The sequence below is a fragment of the Cervus elaphus genome, chromosome 9 (assembly GCF_910594005.1).
Source record: "Cervus elaphus chromosome 9, mCerEla1.1, whole genome shotgun sequence".
Lineage (NCBI taxonomy): Eukaryota > Metazoa > Chordata > Mammalia > Artiodactyla > Cervidae > Cervus > Cervus elaphus.
In genome coordinates this window covers 82,338,468-82,359,783 of record NC_057823.1, presented here as the reverse complement: position 1 = coordinate 82,359,783, position 21,316 = coordinate 82,338,468, and the positions used below count along the sequence as shown (strand labels likewise).

Below are 21,316 nucleotides of genomic sequence, written 5' to 3'. Positions count from 1 at the left end.
TGTCATGACTAGACTTCCACATATTGTGAAATGATTGCCATAATAAATTTGGTTAACATTCATCATTTCATATAGATACAAAGAAACAAAAACAAAGTAATTTTTTTCCCTGTGATAAGAACTCTGTTTAGTTTTAGTCCTAAATTGGGATGTTGAGGCATCACTAACTAGATCCTGTCTTGCCACATCAGAAGAAAACTAGTGTCAGATATTTATCATGACTCCATATGCAGTTGACTCTTGAACAGTGTGGGTGTGAATTGCATGGGTCCATTTACATGTGGATACTTTTCAACAGTAAACACTATTACATGGTTCATGGTTGGTTGAAGCCATGGATGTGGAGCAGCTGTAGACACAGAGGGCCCACTGTAAATTATGCATAAATTAACCCTGTGTCATTCAAGGGTCAACTGTGTAAGGTATTTAATGGGTTGATCTTAGGGTAGGTGTCTAGTATTAATAATTCTGAGTTTTCCTCCATACATCCAAGGAAATTTTACCTTTGCAACAAAACATGCTCCATGCCATTGTTTGTATTATGGATTTTGTGATGGCCAGTGATTTGTCTGACTAGACGGATTCAGCTAAAATAAGCACAGAATCATCAAGAATACTGTGACACTTTCTATAAACCTGGAGAGAGGGTACTAGTCAAACAATAAGTCTTCTCTGATAGCTTCTGCTTTCTAATGTAGAAAGAAAAGTACTTTTCAATGTCACATTTTGGCCTACTTCAAGCATGACCTTTAATACAACTCTGATATAAGCTTCTCTGCTAACAGATGCACTAAAAGACCAGCAAAACATTTCTTTAGTGAATATTCTGATTGGCGTGCAAAGTTAGGGCTTAAGACTCAGCACTATGCTGAATATGCTGACTGTATATCAAGGGCTATTGGCCTTCTGCATCTCCTCGTCAGTCCTCTAGCACATAACAGTCTGAATCACTCATTTGATACTTAGCATTTGTTTGCTGCTGGCATTAATTTTATTTGTTTATATCTACATTTTTGCATGTCTGTATCTTACATTGCCCGCATCAAGTTCTTGAACCAGCTCTAGACTGTGGATTCTGAGTCCAGTCAAATGGCCTGATGCTGCTGACTTTTTCCTTCTCTGGATGTTAGAAGAACCTGAGTGAACAGACATAAGACAAGTGGCAACACCAAGACATATTGCCTGGGTTGCCCTGTCCCTGTGATTATCTGACACCTGGGTGTTTCTAAATTATTACTGCACTTGGTATCTGATCTGCAATCTGAAGGCAAAAAAATACACATAGTAGTTTAAAGAAAAACTCTATCAGACCAGTTCACATCAGTGAACATTTATTTTTTTAATTAATTAATTTATTTTAATTGGAGGCTAATTACTTTACAATAATGTGGTGGCTTTTGCCATACATTGACATGAATCAGCCACGGGTGTACATCGGTGAACATTTATAAGCTCTTATTTACACAAAGCTTATACCTTGCTTATGCATGTTACACAAATAAAAATAAACCATAGGCCCTACTGTGGAAGAGGCTGTACTTAAGTAGGAGAGCTACCTCTTTGAACAGTTTCCAGGTGGTAGCCTAAATAGAGAACTGCAGAGGCATCAAAAGGACAAGCCATGCTAGCTCTGAGAGGCGAGGCCAGGTGGGAAAGTGTTCCAGAGAGAACCACAGAAGCAGAGGCCTGGAGCAGTGAAGCAGCATGGAGCACGTAGAGGGCTGTAGAAAGATGGAGAAGATGACAGGAGGAAGTTCTGTGTGCTGGGGGAAGGTCGAGTCATATATTTATCTCCTCAGCCAGTACTCCCACCCCCACTCCTTCACCAAGTCATATATTTTCTCTCCTATTATTTCTCTCTAATATCATTTCCTTCCCAACCTTACACATTCTCCTCCATCCCTTTTATTATTGACCCACTGCAGAAGTCTTCTAACCAAAAAAAAGGAGGGTTTGCTGTGTTGAAAGAACAAGCCTTCGCTGGGAGGGCCCCTGCGCACTCTCCTGCTCTGTTCCCAATCCACTCGTGGGGCCCCAAGCACCAGCATCAAGGGCTGATGGAAGCCTGTTTCCTGTTCACACCTGTGGGACCCTGTGTACGCTGCTCGCTCCCTCTCACCCCCTTCCCCGAGTGTACGATGAACATCCTCCTATTTAACTCCATCCAGGAGACTTTGCCCAGGCAGAAAAACTGCACTTGTTCCTTCCCCAGCTCCTTACACTCTTTTGGTGACTCTTATCCTATTGTTTTGCAATTGCTTGTTTGTAGAATTATCTCCTCACCAGAATATAAGTTCTTTGAAGACAAGGACAGTGTATTAAATGTGTCCTAACCCCAACACTAACCATATCTCCTTGCCTTTAATAGGTGTTCATTTAATGTTTGTGAATGAATGAGAAAGAAAAAGAAAAAAATGAATTATTGCTTCATTTCTGTCATTGCTTCAGATTCTAATAAGTCCAGAAGTAATAAAGCATGTAAACCAAACAGTGGTACAGTTAAAGCCAGCTTGTCTAAAAGTAATCTTCCTATATGGAGCTAGGCAGACCACAGATGATAGGATGCTGAGATGTGGCAAGTGACTAGCCCAACCGTCCTCACTGGGATGGTGCACAGAGCTGATTGTTAGGCTGCTAGCCTGACTCCTCCAGCAACATAAGCTTCTGTGAAAGTGGCCGCTGAAAGTCTCTTCACTATCAACAATGCCAGAGCTAATCAGAGAGGACTCTTTGGGTTTTAAAACTATTTCATGCCAAGACTGTGTCTCTGCAGAACCTAGTAAACAGTCAGTGCCTATTAAATGCTTACTATTAATATAGCCTTTTAGTAAAAGAGGAGAGAATCAGTGGAACCACCACCCTGGCATGCTAATTAATTCTCTGTGTGAAAAGAAGTGCTAATCTCCATTTTAAAACATCAATCATGGAAAATAAACTGAAATGTGACCAGATTTTAAAATGCTACTTGTTCTAAAATCAGATGTAAATGAAAGCTTCCAGGATTCTGTAAGAGGTGATTATATGGTGCTGAGAAACCCCATTTAAACTCAATCTTCTAGGAAACTTTAAAATACTTTTTTCCAGTTTGAAGCTGTTCCCTAATATCACCCTTCATATGCTTTCCTTGTCTAAGAAGCTTTGCTCTATAAAAATTTCTCCCAATTTCTAAGTGAAATATTACAGAATTTCCCAGAAGCATTAGCGACGGTTCCTTAGCAACTGTTGATATGTCTCAAAACAACCTGAGACAATCTTCTCTGAGACATATAGTCTCTCCCTTTCTCTGCTAACAGAATTCCACAATATGGCACAAGAGATTCGTGTGGCTAAAAATAGCTTCTCACACACATTTTTAAAGTTGACAGAGTCTTAATGATTTAAGTCTTCCATATCGCAGCTTTGGGTAGGTATGCCTCAACAACAGTATATCAAAGGATTCTGTGCAGAGAGATTTTTAGAATCTTTTTCTTTTTTAATCACACCATTAACACTCTTGACATTTCAGAAATAATGTTTATCGATTTTGGTGTTAGCACTCCCATAAATTAAGTGATGTAATGGACGGAATTATTGTGGTACTATAAAGAACGTGTCAGTCAGATTGTTAACTACATATTAGAAAAAGCACAGACTCTGGATTCATGTAAAAAAGCCCCAGATCTGGATAGTAAATAGGAGATGGAAGAAACTGACACATTCCTGTGATTAATGGGTCTTTCTCCACTATTCCCTTCTGAATATAGAAAACAACTGAATTCTTTAATACAAGCAAGCTATGACAGCAATGGTCATTCTGTACACATGCACATGTGCTCCAAAGGTGAAAAGAAAACATGTGAATTCAAAGTTATTCACACGAAAGAAGTCAGTGTAATAAACAGTATCAGCAGTGGAGAAAAGAGCATTGAGAACCTGTAGCAGAAGAGAACCACCGTGGTACAGAAAGCAAAAACAGCCCCTAATAACCTGTTGGACTATAAACTTTCCACAAGGAATTTCCCTCTTTCACTAGAAGAGAGTTAGAGAGTCTACGCAAAATCTGTGATTATAGTTCTGGGTTAAGGGCAGAAACATTGAAAATGGTAAAATCACCATGTAATGGAAAGACTGAAAGAATTCATATATATGTGTATGACAGGACATGGATGGAATAAGAACTGCATTTATACCCCATAGGGTTTCTGTGAAGGTAAATGAACTAATGCATATAAAATAACAATGCCTGGTACAGAACAAGCACTTAACTCATTAGCTATGATCATTATCATCATCACCATAATCATCATGATCATTTCTCCCATTTTATATTGGAAGACAGTGAGTTTCCAGGGAAGCTACGTAACTTACTCAAGGTCACACAGCTATCAGGGAAATAGGCAGAGACTGATGCCTGTCTAACTGCAAAGCCCATGACTGTTACAATTTAACTCCAGATCTAACCATTCTTGTTGAAGGGTTAAGCATTTTGCTTCTGTGAGATGGATTTCAAATAAAAAGAGAATGTAGTTGCTGGTACCATCTTCATTTTTATAGTTGTAAGAAAATAAATAAATAAATATAATGAAATAAATCTAATGGAAACTCTTAATAGTATGAGTTTTATTGGCTAGACATTTTAAAATAATCTATTGGTAGGCTAAGACATTTCCTGGTCATAGGTTAAGTATCTAGAAGTGGCTTTTGCTGAAGTGTTGCCAGTCTGTCATTGATCTACTATTCTATACATATCCAATTAGCATTCTTGAAGTTGTACAAGTTGCTGAGGTGACTAATTTGATTATGTTATTTTAAAACAATAACATTACTGTGGCTATAATGAATAATTTTTACCATATCAGAACATCAAACTCCATTCATTAAAGAGTCCATCGAATAAGTCTGGATATAGATTACTAATACGTGTCTGTGTTCTGGTGGATATGAAGGAAGAAAGTTACTTGAAAATAAAAGGGCAGAAGATTTATTTTTAGTCCAGGGTATACTTAAAATTAATAGTCTTAAGCCAGTGTGGCTCAGGGCCAGAGCAAAATTCACTAATTTGAATCTCTTTTGGTCGCCTTTCCTCTTTGCTCTCAAACAGACAAGCTAATAAGCAGTGGGGACATAACTAGGATCTACAGAATATTTCTGCAGTTTCTATTTTCTAAATCATCAAGCTGTTCTTGAGTTTTATAGAGCAGTTTTTCAATTGTTGAGGATCTTTCTGCAGAAAGGCAATTTGATTTCTATCCTTGGCTTTTCGATTTTACATTCCATCATCACTAAACATTGATTAAGCCTGCTGCAATACATTCCCTTGTATTTGGGTCTGTGAATTCTCAGAAGGTCATTATTTATTACAATGTAACAATCTGGAAATATTTTTAAAATATGGTCAATACAGGTACTCTACTTAATGGTATTAACCTCTGTTTTTTGCTTCAGAAAAAAATGAATGTTTCTGAATAAATACGGCATATTTAATTCAATTTTTTAAAAGGATAAATGAAAATTAAAATTCTTTTCCTGAGAATGTCCTCATTTAAACACCTCAAGGTCTGGTAGGCAGCCTTCTAAAATAGCTCAGTAATCCTTATCTCCTGGGATCCATTCCCTGTGTAGTCCCCTCTCCCCGCATGTGGGCTGGATATAGTCACTTGTTTCTAACAAATAGCTTGTGGCCAAAGTGAGGGACTATCATCTCCATGAACAGGCTACAAAAGGTTCCGGCCTCTATAGTACTAGTTCTCCTTCTCTTGCCCTTTCATCTCCTAGCTCTGATGGAGCAAGCTGCCATATTGTAAGGTGCTCTATGGAGAGACCCATGTGGCAAGGATAAGAGGGAGGCCTCCATCCAACAGCCTGTGAGAAACAGTCCTGCCAACTATCACGGCAGTGAATACAAAGCAGACCCTTCCTAGTCGAGCCTTGGAACCACCTGAATCTTGGACAGATTCAGGACCACAGGACCTACATAAACCATGCTGTTTTCTCTGGCCCACAGAAACTGGAAGGTAACAAATGTTTTAAGCCACTATATTGTGGGATGACCTGTTATACTGCAATGAACAACAAATAAAAAATGTCAGAGCCTCTAATACATGAGGCGCTTGGCTAGGTATTGTGAACGCTGTGGAGAATGAAAGACACCTGGTCCTCGTCCTCTGAACAGAGGAAGATGGTCCTGTGTGCAATCCCTTGGCTGCTAGTTTGCATTTGGTTCCCTGCAGGGACTTTGACGGTGTTGACTGCCATCTGATGAGGGAGCCCCTCCACCTTGAGAGATACACTTGCCTGCAGAAGGCTTTAGAAAAGCTATAGCCTGGTCTGAGCAATTACCTCAGCTCCAAGGGGCCGATTATCTTCTTAGGTACAACACAGCACTGGCACATGTAGACAGTGATGCTTTTACTCAGATTCTTAACACATGAAGGGTGAGAACAACTCTTGAATAAATTTTTTTCATATTAAAAAGTGAATCTCATTAGTCTAATCATAATAATTATAATTGGAACCCAATTATAATTGTTGCAACAACAATGCAACTGCAAAGCTTCTGTAAATTAGAAGTCTTCATCTGCTTCTACCAAATTATCCTTATCAAGCTTACAAAATATCATACATTTAGCTCATTATCATACCTTTTTTTTTTGTTCAAGTTTTACCTATCAAAAAAGTCAACTATACTCTCAATGCCTTCAGATTTTGTGGCACATTCTTTTTGGTGGTAAATCAGTATTCTTGAAGATTAGTTACATTTTTAGAAATATCATAAGGCATTCATATTTAAATATCTGTGGATTATGAAGCAGTGTTCAAAGACTACTGGGTGGAAATCCATGGGTATGAACAGATATGCTTCCAGCTTCTGATGCACAATTAAACCAATGTGTAGTTTAGGTGACAGTGAGGCAGAAACTCATAATTAAACTCATAAAATCAATCCTAAATATTTGGAATTAAATTTGTACAAAAGTTACCTTAAAAAACAGGGCTTCCCAGGTGGCTCAGTGGTAAAGAATTTGCCTGTCAATGCAGGAGCTGCAGGAGGCATGGGTTCCATTCCTGAGTTGGGAAGATCCCCGGGAGAAGGAAATAGCAACCCACTCCAGTATTCTTGCTAGGTTAATCCCATGGACAGAGAAGCCTGGAGGGCTACAGTCCATGGGGTCAAAAACAGCTAGACATGACTGAGCAGGCACACATACCTTAAAAGACAGTATCTAAGGCCCAAAGTGGAGAAAGCACAACTCTTATCTGAATGATCCAGAAAGACTGTATCAACAGAAGACAGAGAATTAGCAAGGATCAGGGGAAAATGGAAAACAGAGAGCAGAGTTTGGCAGTGCTCATATAGCACCAACCAGAATAGGAAATTCTGGGCACATCCATCTGTGGGTTAGATATTGGATTTAATTAATGGTGAGAATGAAAGATACAGACTCTATTCTCATGAATCCTACATCCTATTAGACCAGATGACAAAGTGACTGGTATAGTTGGCAGAAACATGCATGGTGCAACTGGCCACACGAGGCTAGATGTTGCCTTTAAAATCATCTAACTCTCCTTTGCTGAGGTTCCAGGCTCGTTAGATATTATTCTTATTATAAGGTGGCTTCCAATAATCTTTTTCAATGCTTATCAGCTGACACTAGCTTTCCCATTCACATGGCAATTACAACACATATTTATAAATTAATACATTGGCATTCTAAGTTTTCCATATCAGTCACTTAAGACTCTGGTTGGTATCCTCTGAGTTTTCCCCAAAGACCTGAAGCAAGGTGGTGGCCAGAGGAAAGAAGGTTACCAGGTAGGACTGGGATAGGTAGGTGGATGCAGCCAAGGCAGGGAGAGATGAGAAGCCAGTGCCATGGACAGGAGAAACCAAACTCTCAGCCTGGAAAATGGTAATCTGTCTCAAGTCCAAGGATGAAGTTTAAAACAGAAATTGGAAGAGTGAGAAGCAAAGTTAATATCTTCAACTTCAAAGAAGTTGGTGGTTTAGTCACTAAGTCGTGTCCGACTCTTGTGACTCCGTGGACTGTAGCCTGCCAGGCTCCTCTGTCCATGGGATTCTCCAGGCAAGAATACTGGAGTGGGTTGCCATTCCCTTCTCCAAAAAAGAAGTTAAAAATGGAATAAAGTCAAGAAATAGGGGCCAGAAGTGCAGGGTTAACTGAAATCAAATATGTTGTTGGTTTCCTTGGAGAAGGAAATGGCAACCCACTCCGGTATTCTTGCCTGGAAAAGCCCATGGACAGAGGAGCCTGACAGTCTACAGTGCATGGGGTGCAAAGAGTCAGATACAACTAGTGACTGAGCATGCATGCACACTGGTTTTCTTAGCCTGAGAAACAGGGAGGGTAGTGAAATCATTGCTTGAAGTTAAAAAGGTTTGGTGAAATGGGGAGTGTTTTTAGGGAGGAGGAAAAATCAATCCTTTTTGATGCATCTTAAGTGTGAGATACCATCAAAATATCATGTAGAGGTTGTTGAGATGAGCTAGTCTGGAGTACACAGGAGTCTCTTGAGTTGAAGGTCTGACTTTAGAGTCACTGGTGTATAAATGGTACTTAAAGACATGGAACTGGGTAGAACCAACTTAGGAAGAGAATGGAGACTCAGAAGGCCCAAAAAGTCCTGGAAGTGCTCTAACAATTTTAGGGCTAACACAGAATGAGCTCCAGAAGTGGGGTTGTTGGTCAAAGGGCATATGCATTTGGTAATTTTTTTTAAGATATTGTCAGATTGATCTCCATTGAAAAGTGTGAAGGTGTTGGTTGTTCAGTTGTGTCTGATCTTTGCAACCCCATGGACTGTAGCCCACCAGGCTCTTCTGTCCCTGGAATTCTCCAGGCAAAAATACAGGAGTGTGTGGCCATTGCCTTCTCCAGGGTATCTTTCCAACCCAGGGATCGAACCCAGGTCTCCTGCATTGCAGGCAGATTCTTTACTATCTGGGCCACCAGGGAAGCCCCAACCTCCACTGAGGTAGTACCTATTTGCTCCCACTTTTCACAGTGTGAAAACACCCTTTCCCCCATACTCTTCTTCTTCTTATGTTTTCAAATTTTTCTCTCTCTGCTAATATGGTAGGTTAAGAATGTCCTTTCAGTATAGTTTTAATTTACTTTACTCTTTTTCTGAGTGAGTGTGAGCATCTTTTCAAATATTTAACATGCTTGTGTGTGCCTATCTTTGAATTGCTTGTTCATAATCTTTGAAGAGAAAGTTGCTCAAGATGGGTGAAAACAAACACACTGGTACAGCAATGGGAAGGACCCTGAGGCAGGGGCACATGATGATGCCAGAGGAAAAGGGCTTTACTGCAGGCGTCACATCCTTGAGAAGGCAGAGGGTTTAGGACCCAGGTAGGGGTTAGTGTTGGGAAGAGGCAGATCCACTTCTCCACGGTGACAGGAGTTAAGGCAGAGGGAGTGGGTGCAGGTGTCAGCAGGCTCAGGCACTGATGCTGAGAAGATGGGGGGGCTCTCTCCTGATCTATATTCTCACTGTGAGGTAAGAGTGGGGAAGAGGAGCTGAGCTGTGAGAGGAAAAGCTGTGAAACAGTGCCCTTGAGGAATGGAATTTACTAGAGGGGTGGCTGTTCTCCATTCTCCTTTTGAGATTTGGGGTCATCAATTTGAAGTGAGCCTTGGCAATGTGTTTGTGTGACTTTTCCCCACAGAGATGTGGGCACAACGTGAGAGAGATACAAAATAATAAAAAGCTTGAAGGAGCATGGTTACTGACCTGGGCCATGGAACCTACACTGGATCTGGAGAGATGTGAGAATACTAAGGTGTAGCGGTGGTTAACAGCAAGAAGTGGAGAGGTGAATGAGCTAAAGGACTCAGTAAGGTCGAGAGACTGCTTGAGCAGGAGAATGTGAATGAGGGGCAGTCCTAGGAAGTGGCACATCAGAGCAATCAAGAGGATAGATGGCATCAGCCCTGACCTGAAAGGAGCTGGAAATTTCACATGAGGATGAAGGAGTCACGAGCCAAAAGGACAGTCTAAGATACGTAGGAAAGAGAAGGCTGTAGGAGAAGCAGGATGCTCTTGAGAAAGCCAAGATTTAGTTAAGGAAAACAGCTGAAAGGAATGTTCAGTGAAAAGGCTGAGAATGTTGGAAGCTTTTGCCCCCAAGGAAGAGAAATTCTAGACAGCATAGTGTAAAGTATGGCTTGGAGGGAACAGTGGTAAACAGAGTTAGGGGAGAAAAAGGATCAAAGAAAGAGTATGAGGACCCAGGAGAGGTTAGGTGAGTGAAGACACTTACATCTTGAACAAAGAACCATCCAGAACCTGTACACTATATATAAGAAACAACAAAATCATAATACAGTATAAGATAAAAAGAAATGAGGATGTTTCTGTAAATGTATACTACACAATCATCCATAGAATAGTAAATTCCTAGCAGATAATATTGCAACTGGTTCCCTTTGGACTTCAGATTTTAGAATCCCATTGCGCACTACAGAAAGAAGCTAGTTAAGCAGTTTACAACTGGGAATTACCGTGCTCAAATTAAAACTTGGAAGTTTTCTTTATGATGATAAGCCTCCTTATCTCTATAGGAGAAATTTTAAGTTCTAATTAAACTTCTAAATTAACCTAAATGGAAGCCCAACTCATTTAATAGAATCTAGAATTTCAAATTACATGGAAACTTAGATGTCATCTAGTTCAACCAACCTATCCTAAAGTAAAAAAACAACCCAAAAAAACCACTTTTATATTAACCCTCCCCTCCTCCAAACTCTCCAACTTCTTTAGCTTCCCCTCAGTGTAATTCCTTTAACTCTTGCCCTGACTAAAAATCTGACAATCTCTGAGGTCTCTTGCCCTTGCAGCCCTCTCAAATAGAAACTCAGCGCCTGGAGGTAGGACAGGGGTGATCCTTCCCCACTGTCAACTCCAAACAGTTTCCTCCTCCCAATCTTCTTCAAAAGCCCCAGTTGAGATGAGTTCTGGGTCCAGTAAGGTTTCCACTAGGAACTAGGCAAGGTGGAAAAAAGTTTAGCAACATCTGTTTGAAGGCATCAAAGATTTGGGATTGTAGGACAAAGAATCTGGAGAAGAAGGAAGCTCAGCGAAGAGAGCCTGGCATTTGGAGTTGCCTTTTCCTTTGTAACTGCTAATTCTGAAAGGTCAGGATCTACCAAGGAAGAGGGGCCCTGGTGAGCACAAAAAGATTTTGAAAGAGATTTGGAAGGATTACACTTCAAAAGTAAGGATATTGAAAACAGATCAGCCCTTACAGCAACTAAAACCCAACCTCGAAACATCTCAATCCTTAGCAGGATCAATGTGAGCAGAAATTGCTAGTGTCCTGCCTAAAGAAGAAATAAATCCTCTCTGGAGAAAAATAACATTTCAGAGAGACTTAAATTACCCCTGGAAATTTTTTATATGCACAACGTCTGGCTCCTAACAAAGAGAAACTATTAAATACATAAATGAAAAGACTTGACAAAAACCCAAGGGAAAAAACAGACAATAGAAACAACCCACATGAACCAGGAATTAGCAGACATTGTCTTTAGACTTCTGTTAATGCATTTAAGACAAGCTTGAGCATTTTGGTAGGGAACTGAGTTTTTTTAATGAATTAAATTAAAATGCTAGATCTGAAAATACTATAACTCAAATTAAGAATTCAATGAAAGGCTTTCAGAGCAGACTTACATAGATGAAACTGGAAGACAGGTCAGAGGGGAGAAAATCCAGAAAGAAGCACTGAGAAACAAAGGTGAGGAGGGAAAGAGCCTACCAGATATGAGACATGACGAGGAGGTCTAAACACCTGTAACTGGGGTCACAAGAGGTAATAGAGAGCTTAAGGCAGAAGAGATGCCCAAGAAATTTCAAAGACCAATGAAAAACATCAAGCCACTGATTCAAAAGGAGCCATAAATCTCAAGGAAGATACACATACAGAGTATAACACATAGATATATAATAGTTAAAAACCAAGAAGTTAATCCTGGAAATATCCAGAATAAAAGAAAGATGACCTTCAAGGAAGCCACAATGAGACGGATAGCTGGGTGGTATCCTGTTACTAAAAAATCAAATCTATTATTAAAAAGTTTACCATGAAGAAAACTCCAGACCCAGATGGCTTTACTGATTAATTCTCCCAAACATTTAAAGAAAAAAATAACACCAACATAATATAAACTCCTCAAGACAGCAGAAAATAAGATCCCTTTCTGAAACATTTTATGAGGATAACATATGCTCAATATCTAAAACTGACAGAATATTATAAGAAAGAAAAACTATAGATCAATTTCTTTTATGAATATGGGTGAAAATGTACTAAGCTAAATATTAACAAAAATAAATCCAGCAACATATTAAAAGGACAGTGTATTAAAACCAAGTTGGATTTTTTTTTCCCCAGGGACGTAAGATTGATTTAACACTTGAAAATCAATCAATGTAATTTACAATGTGTGCTTAGTTGATAAGTCATGTCTGGCTCTTTGTGACCCCATGGACTGTAGCCCACCAGGCTCCTCTGTCCATGGGATTTTCCAGGCAAGAATACTGGAGTGGGTTGCCATTTCCTTCTCCAGGGGATCTATCTGACATAGGGATTGAACCTACCTCTCTTGCACTGCAGGCAGATTCTTTACCCACTGAGCCATTGAGGAAGCCCATAATTTATTATACTACAGAGTAAAAGAGAAAAATCATTTGATCACCTCAAAAGATGCAGAAAAGAATTTGATTTAAAAAAATCAACATTTCAAAAACACTGAGAAAACTAGAAATAGGAGAAAACTTCCTCAATCAGATAAAGAATATCTACAATAAAACCAAATATGAACCTCACATTTAAAATATTGAAAGTTTTTCCTCAGAAATTGGGAATGAGATACTTATATCATCACTTCTATTCAACAATGTACTAGAGGCCTTAGACAAAGCAAGAAGCTAAGACAATTCAACCAAAGCTATGCCAGATTGATAAATGCTATAAAATAATATTAAAGAAAAAACTTAAACTAAATTAATGGAGAGATAAACCATATTCATGAATAGGAAGAGTCATTATTGTAAAATTTTCTAATATTTTCAAATTAATCTCTAGATCCAATTTAGTACCAAAATCCCAGAATGATTTTGTGGAAATTGACAAGCTGCTTATAAGTTTAAATGGAAATTAAATGAGCTAAGTGTAGTTAAGAAAAAGAATGAGATTAGACAACTTTCTCTACTGGATATTAATATTTAACATAAATCTACAGTAATGAAGTTAGTATGGTATTAACATAAAGATAGACAAGTGAATGGAACAAAAAAGAAATCCAGAAACAGACTATGCATATTCAGAAAATTGACAAGTAATCAAGATGACAGAGCAGTGCGAAAAGAATGATTTTTTTGACAAATGGCGCAGTTCCATTTGGATATTCATATAGAAACAGATGAAATTTGACTCATACCTAATACCATAAACAAAACCCAATTCCCAGTGGCTCACCAAAGTAATCTGAAAATTAAAATAATAAAGCATCTAGATTAAAAAGGTGCCCAATAGCCCAATTAACAATGCTAAAAAGCTATTTAAATTTATTAAAGTCAAATAAAATTTAAAATCTATTTCCTGAATCACACCAATCACATTTCTAGGGCTCAGTAGAAACATGTGGCTACTGACTATTGCACTGGACAGTACAGATGTAAACATTTACATCTCATTTTGGCTCGTCTCAGGTCAGATTTGGAGAAGGAAATGGCAACCCACTCCAGTATTCTTGCCTGGAGAATCCCATGGACAGAGGAACCTGGCAAGCCATGGTCCATAGCGTCACAGAGAGTTGTAGACATGATTGAAGGGACTAAGCACTCACACAAAAAGTTATTGGACAGCACTAGACATAGACTATCATCATGACCTTGGGGTAGATAATTTGCTCAAACAGCATACAAAAAGTACAGAGGAAAAGATTCATAAATTAGATTACATTATAAAACTAAAAACTTCTGGTTATCAAAAGATACCAGTAAGGAAATCCAAAGTCAGGCTACTATGTATGAGAAGTTATTTGCTATACATATGTCCACCAAGGGAGTCATACCTCAAATATATTACAAACTCCTACAAATCAGTAAGAAAAAGACAGGCAACCCAATGGAAAAATTGGCAATAGACCTAAATTGATACTTCATTAAACAATGCTTTAAGCTCATTAATCATCAGGAAAATCAAATTCAAACCACAGTGAAATACCAAAACACATCCACGAGAATGATTAAAATTTAAAAGACTGACAGTTTCAAATAGCAGTCAGAATATAGAGGAATTGAAATCCCTATGCTGCTGATGGGAGTCTATGATTATTCAATAGTTTTAGAAAACTGGTATAACCTACTGAAATTGAACATATTCATACCTCATGATCCAGCAATTTTATCCTTGATATATACTCAAGAGAAATGCATATGTATATGTATCAAAAGACATGATCATGAGGTGGGCACCCATATGCCCACCAACAGTAGAAAGATAAATACTGTAAATTGTAATATAGTCATACAGTGAAATACTGTACTACATAGAAATGCAAATTAATAAACCTCTGGTATATGCAACAACATTGGTGAATCTTAAAAACATATTTTGCTTCAGTAACCAGAATTAAAAGAATAAAATACATAGTATATGATTCTATGTATATAAAGTTCAAAAAACAGGCAAAACTAATGTAAGGGCTGAGAACATAGACAACAGCTTCATTTATGGAGGAGGGAAAGACAGTGATTGTGAGCAAGTATGAGGGGGGGTCTGCTGAGATTTTAGAATGTACTTCTCGGTTGAATGGTGGCTACACAGGCAGAATCACTATATTATTATTAATGATCTGTATACATTTGATTTGTGTATGCTTGTGAATGTGTGTTATACTTCAATAAGAAAATATTTTCAGAAAATCAGCTCCTGTGATACCCACGCCATTAGGTTCTAATACCTTCTACCTCTTCCCCATTGCTGTTATTAATTTTTTCCTTGTTCTTATATGTTTATTATCTGATATACATTTCATTAAGAAACATATACTGGGTCATTGAATGAAGGAAAAGCAAACCATTTAAATGTCCAAAGTACCAGAGTTATTCATGTCAAAGAACTTTTATAAGTACAGAAAAAAATAGCAAGAAATGAGCCAGAAAAGGAAGTTTCAAGAGGATATAAATGAATTCTGTGAAATTTTGAAGTGTATAAACAAGGGGAATACCAATTTTACTAGCAAAATAAAGACTACAAAAATAAGGCACATTTCTTGTAATTTTAACTCTATAAACAATTTATATAGAGTTATCTCTTGGAGTTTTGTTTGTGCCTTTAAATACTATGAGGGTGATGGAAAGTGTTTGAACTTGTTTGTTTTGTTTTAGGAAGCTTTGGTCTTGTTTGTATATTTGATATTTTTATGGAGAAAAACTTTATGGAAAAATTCTAACACACAAATATGTAGAGAGCAGAGAGCATCATGAAGGGAATCTTTGATAACCATTGCCTAGATTCAACAGTTACAAACCCTGTACAATATTGATTCATCTATACCTCCACCTACTCAACACTCCCTGTCCCCTACACCCAGAATATTTTGAAGCTAATCTCAGACACTCTTTCACGTCTTCCACAAATATTTCAGTTGTTGTTTAGTCGCTAAGTCATGTCTGACTCTTCTGTGATCCCGTGGACTGTAGCCCACCAGGCTCCTCTGCCCATGTGGTTTCCCAGGCAAGAATACTGGAGTGAGTTGCCTTTTCCTTCTCCAGGAGATCTTCCCAATCCAAGGATAGAACCCACATCTCCTGCATTGGCAGGCAGATTCTTTACCACTGAGCCATTGGGGAAGCCCAAAATATATCAGTATATATCTCTAAAAACTAATGATGATATTATGACATCTAAAAAAATTAATAGCGATTTCTATATATCATCAAATACCCACAAAGAATTCAAAATTTCTCCACTGTCTCAAATTTTTTATCATCAGAATATTCTATCTGTTCCTAAATGTTTTTCCTATATTTGTTCCCCCTTCTTATTGCCATCATTTCTTGATGTAGCCTAAGTGTTTAGCATTTTATTCACAGTCTTTCCTTCTACTTCAAGTCCTGCCATCATCTAAGGTGACTTTATATCCATGTGGCTGATCCATGCAACACTCTGACTTCTCTTTCTTGACTTTTACTTCAGCTAAGCACTCCAGCAGCCACACTGAGAAATTTATCAACACCAAGAGTCATTCTTCCTCTAAAACCAGTCTCAGACCAAAATATCCTATCTTTTCAGATCTCTTAGAAGATCCCTAAGATTTCAGTTTCCTTGATCTCATAGGAACCTCTGGTCCACATTTTCTATAAGCTCACCTCCTCTTTTCTTTATTAAACTTAGACTCTATTCTATGTCACTTCAATCACATGCTTACCCAAATTCTCAACCTTATCTACTGCCTATTTTAACATCTGGCAAAATCCCAATTCTGGATGACTCTATTTTGCACTTTGCTCCAAGTTGTCAAGCACAGTCTGGGAAGATTATATAACTTGGCATACCTCAAGTGGACCTTCCATACCTCCTCTTTGTCCTATTTCTCTAATCTACTTTTCCATCCGCATGGAAGGAAGTCAAATCTCCTTTCTTTCTAAAGCTCTGAAATCCCCCCTGTCAGCAGATGTATGTGCTTCCAATGTTATAGAAAATGTAGAAACCATAAAATATCTTTTTCTGGCCAAACTAAAAATACATCTGAATCCATTACCATATCTTGTTCTCTACTTCTGTTAAAAGGAAGAACCATCTCTTGTCCCTCCATCGTCCCCACGTTTTCTGAACTTTGCTCTCTAAATTCTCTCTCTTCTGTATTCTGTCTCTCTGTTGGCTGTTTCCTATGGGTTTTTAAAACACTCAAGTCCTTTCCATCTTAAAAACAAACAAATCAACTACAATGAAAAGTAAACCCCTCTTTCCCTTTCATTTTCCTTCCCAATAATCATCCTATCTTCCTCTCCCAATTAATGAAAGAATTATTAACTCTGTCTACTTCCCCATCTCCCCACTCAGGTATCAACTCATAATAATCTTTTTACTCATCACAAGTACAAACTACCATGTTGCTGAATCCAATGGGTGCATTTCAGTCTCTTCTTACCTGGTTTCCTTGAATACGACTAGCTCACAGAACTGAAAGCCATTCCTCCCGAGGCTCTAGAGCCTCAGAATTTCCTGAGTTCCCTCCTACACTTCTGGCCATTGCCTTTCATAGGTGTCTTCTACTCGTCTCTTAAATGATGGTATACTTCAGAATTCTCTCTTAGGCCATTTTTGTCTTCTGATTTTACATTAGGCTGTGTGGCCTCATCTATTCCCATGGTTTCAATTACTATTTATTGCTGACAACTTCCAACTCCACATTTATAGTCCTGATGTGTTCTCATGGGATTCAGAGACATGACCCTTGGATATCATGCGTGATCTTTAAACTTCTAGGATCTTGAAAACTGAATTCACACCATCCATCCTCTATGACTGGCATCATCCATACCCAATTTCCCCAACATTGTCAATTCCACTTCCTAAAATAAAACTTCCTTTCTTATCTCTAGAATAATTTTTTATCTCCACACACCTCCACACCCCCACCCCGACCCAGGCCACCATCATGTGTTCTTTCTCCTAACTGGTCTCCTGCCTCAGTCTTGCTCCATTCCAATCTTCTCCATACTAAAGCCAGAGTAAGCGGCAGCTCTTTGTTTAAAGATTTGTCTTCCCATTAAATAACTGTAAGATTCATGAGAATAGGGACCATGTCTATCTTGCTAAACTATCAATTACTAAAGCATCCTGTTATATAGCATAATTCAAGAAATATTATGAAAGATAAAGACATTTGCATCATTGACTTCACCTAATACAAAAATAATGTAGAAAAAGCCCTAAAGACTTCACAGGGATGCCAGGTCTAGTTTTGCTCTTCACTGTACACCAGAGTTTAGCACAAATCGGGCCTACATTTGTTGAATCTATGAATGAGAACAAAAACAAAATAGAGATATTAACTTGCCCTGCAAAATGACATACAAAATGCTATGTAGTTAAAATGTGCAAAGAATAAAGCAGTACTATTTCTCATACTGAAGGGAATGAAATTGCCAGTTCCTAGCTGCCAACTCTACCTTCCCACTGTTCGCCCTAACCCCTTCCCTGTTATACTTTTCCCATAGCAATTTTCATCTTCTATCAGACTATGTAGTTTACTATTTATTTTGTTTATTGGTGTTTCCCCTACTAGATGTAGATGTAGATCTCCTCATAAGAGCAGGATTTTTTTTTTTTAACTTTTAATTTTGTATTGGGGAATAGCCAATTAACAATGTTGTGATAGTTTCAGGTAACCAGAGAAGGGATACATATACATACATATATATATATGTACCCATTCTCCCCTAAACTCCCCTCCCATCCAGGCTGCCTCATAACATTGAATAGAGTTCCATGAAGAGCAATGATTTATATTTGTTCTGTTACTGAACACATAACAGGTAATATTTTTTTTTTTTTAAACAGGTAATATTATTAAATTATATTTACTGTACCTGGGCCTGTGTTAGATATGTTAAATATTTTCTTATTAATCCCTAACACTCTAGTTAGAGCCCTTTATCTCCATTTTAGAGTTTAATATTAGGAATCTTCTAAAAGTTACATTACTCTTTAAAATGAGAAGGATACTATAGGAGGAAAACAAAAAGAAAGACAAACAGAAGCACAAATAAGATGTAGGAAAAAAATGAACCATATCAGTCATCACAATAAAAGTAAACAGATTAAACTTGCTGGTTTAAAGACAAAAATTATAGACTGGATTTTTAAAGTACAGCAGTATGAGAAAAATATATAAATAGCACTTAAACATAAGGACTCTATACTTCTGGTGCCAGCCAAGATGGAGTAAGCCCACTACAGCCAATCTCTCCATTTGACTAAAGCCAAAAAAACAAAATTTTTAAAAGCAACTACTCTAGGACTCTGAAAAGTTAACAGTAGTAGCAGGTTGGAGAGAGAAGCCAAAACTTGAAGAAGAACTTCTATGGGAGTGAGCTCCCTGGCTTTTCCTCTCATGTCTCCTGGCTTTGACCTAGGGGTGGCCCAGTGTGGTGGTGTGCAAAAACAAAAACACTAGCCAGACAGCTAAGAAAAGGGATCCCTGTGAGTTGAAGAGGGTGGGGAAGATCAGTGTGACTTTTTTTCTTATCTTCTTTCTTCTCTCACAGTCCTGCCCCAACGATGGATGGCCCCAGTCATGGACCTACACTGTCCACAGTCCTGGACAGCCTAAAACTTGGAAACAAACAAAACAACAACAACAACAACAAAATCCATGTTTCTGGCCAGAGGAACTGGGAAAAGGAGACACTGTGGTCTGAAGATACGGGGGAATATCTGGATTATTTTTTCCCCACTTCTTCTCGCTTTTCTTCTGCTGTTTTGTCTGAAAGGTAGTCCTAGTAATATGAAACTACATGCAGAGCAAGAAGTTAAAATTCCAAGAGAAACCCTCTCTAGCCAGAAGACCAGGAAAAGAAGCCTTTGAGGTCCAGAGCATGTGGGAGAAAGTGTAGAGAGCTGGAGAAATGGGGGCCTTCATTCTGTACACAAATAGAAACCCCAGGCTCACTGAGTGCATATCCAGGACAGATCTAAACCAGCCTCGGAAAGACTGTGAGGCAGAGCAATAGCTGACACATTTTGTCAAAGAACAGCAAGGCTGAGGGACTTTTACTCTGACTTAATATAAAGCTTCAAGACTTAATATAAAGCTATAATAAGCACAACAGTGTGGTATTAGTGAAAGAAGAGAAAACAGATAAATGTAACAAAAAAGAGAGTCTAAAAATAGATCCACTCATAGACGGTCAATTTAATTTTTGAAAAAAGGTATGAGGCAACTCCATCAAGAAAGATTAGTCTTTTCAACCAACTGTGCTGGACCAAATGGACATCCACATGTAAAATATAAAATCAACCTGAACTCATACCTCACACCTTACATCTTACATAAAAATTAACTCAAAATGGATCACAGACAGAAGTATAAAATGTCTATTAAAAATCTTTGTGACCTTGGCTTTGGCAGAGTTATTTGATAATACTAAAAGTATAGTATATTAAAAATGTTTTTTGATAAACTGGATTTCTTATAATTTTAAAACTTTTGCTCTTTGAAAAATACTGTTAAAAGAATAAAAAGAGAAGTCATATACTGGGAGCATATATTGTGTATCACATACCCAGTAAAGGACTTGTATCCAGAATACATAAAGAACCCTCAAAACCCAACAAAAAGAATATAAAGCATCCAACCAAAAAAAAAAAAAAAAAAACAGGCAAAAGATTTGAAAAGACATTTAACCAAAGAAAATACAGTAAGTCCAGAGAAGCACATTAGAAGATATGGACGTAGTTGGTCATTGAGTAAATGCAAAATAAAACCACACTGGGATACTACTATACACTAATATGTATAGCTAAAATAAATTTTAAAACTGACAACGCCAAGTGCTTGTGAGGATGTGGAACAATTGGAACTCTCAAAAATTGCTGAAACGCAAAGTGGCTCAAAGATTTTTGGAAAACAGTCTGGTGTGTTTTTCTAAGTATTTACCCGAGAGAAATAAAACTTATATCAACCAAAAAAACCATGTCAATGAATTTTATACTACTTCCAAGCTAAAGAATTTTATAACAGGGTATTATTTTTAATCAGCAAAAAGTGGAAACAACTCAAAGGTCCTTCAAGTGGAAAAGAAATAAAGAAAATGTTGTGCATTTATATAATGGAATGCTACTCAGCAACAAAAAGTAAACTATTGATATATAGCAACATGGATGAATTCAAATGCATTGTGGTAAGTGAAGGAAGCCAGACTTAACACTCCAAATACTGTATATAGTAAAATCCATGTATAACATCTAGAAAAGGAAAACACGGGCACCAAAGCAAGGGCTGGGGCAGGAGAAAGGATGGCGTACAAGTGGCTGCACCGGGGAACCTGGGGCAGTGCTCAAGGAGCTGCTCTGCACCTTGACTGCAGTGAGTTACACAACTCCATATAGTTCTCAGGTTCCACAGAACTGTACAGCAAAAAAAAGTGAATTTTACTGTACGTAATTTTTTAAATGTTCAATTCAGTTCAGCCGCTCAGTTGTGTCCAACTCTTTGCGACCCCATAGACTGCAGGACGCCAGGCTTTCCTGTCCATCGCCAACTCCCAGAGCTTGCTCAAACTCATGTCCATT

At 38.1% G+C, this 21,316-nt stretch overlaps 1 protein-coding gene across 3 annotated transcripts in view; it reads right to left on the bottom strand.

Annotated features, from left to right (window-relative positions):
- ATG10 (autophagy related 10) overlaps positions 1-21,316 on the bottom strand; it is a 248,954-nt gene that overhangs the window by 26,795 nt on the left and 200,843 nt on the right. Inside the window, exon 6 of one of the 3 annotated variants that reach the window (XM_043913534.1) lies at positions 1,379-1,721. The exons of the other annotated variants lie outside the window; for them this stretch is intronic. Within the exon in view, the coding sequence (XP_043769469.1) occupies positions 1,584-1,721 (138 nt within the window). The 3' untranslated portion in view covers positions 1,379-1,583. Of the gene's footprint in view, positions 1-1,378; positions 1,722-21,316 lie in introns of those variants that run through there. 3 annotated transcript variants of the gene reach the window in all.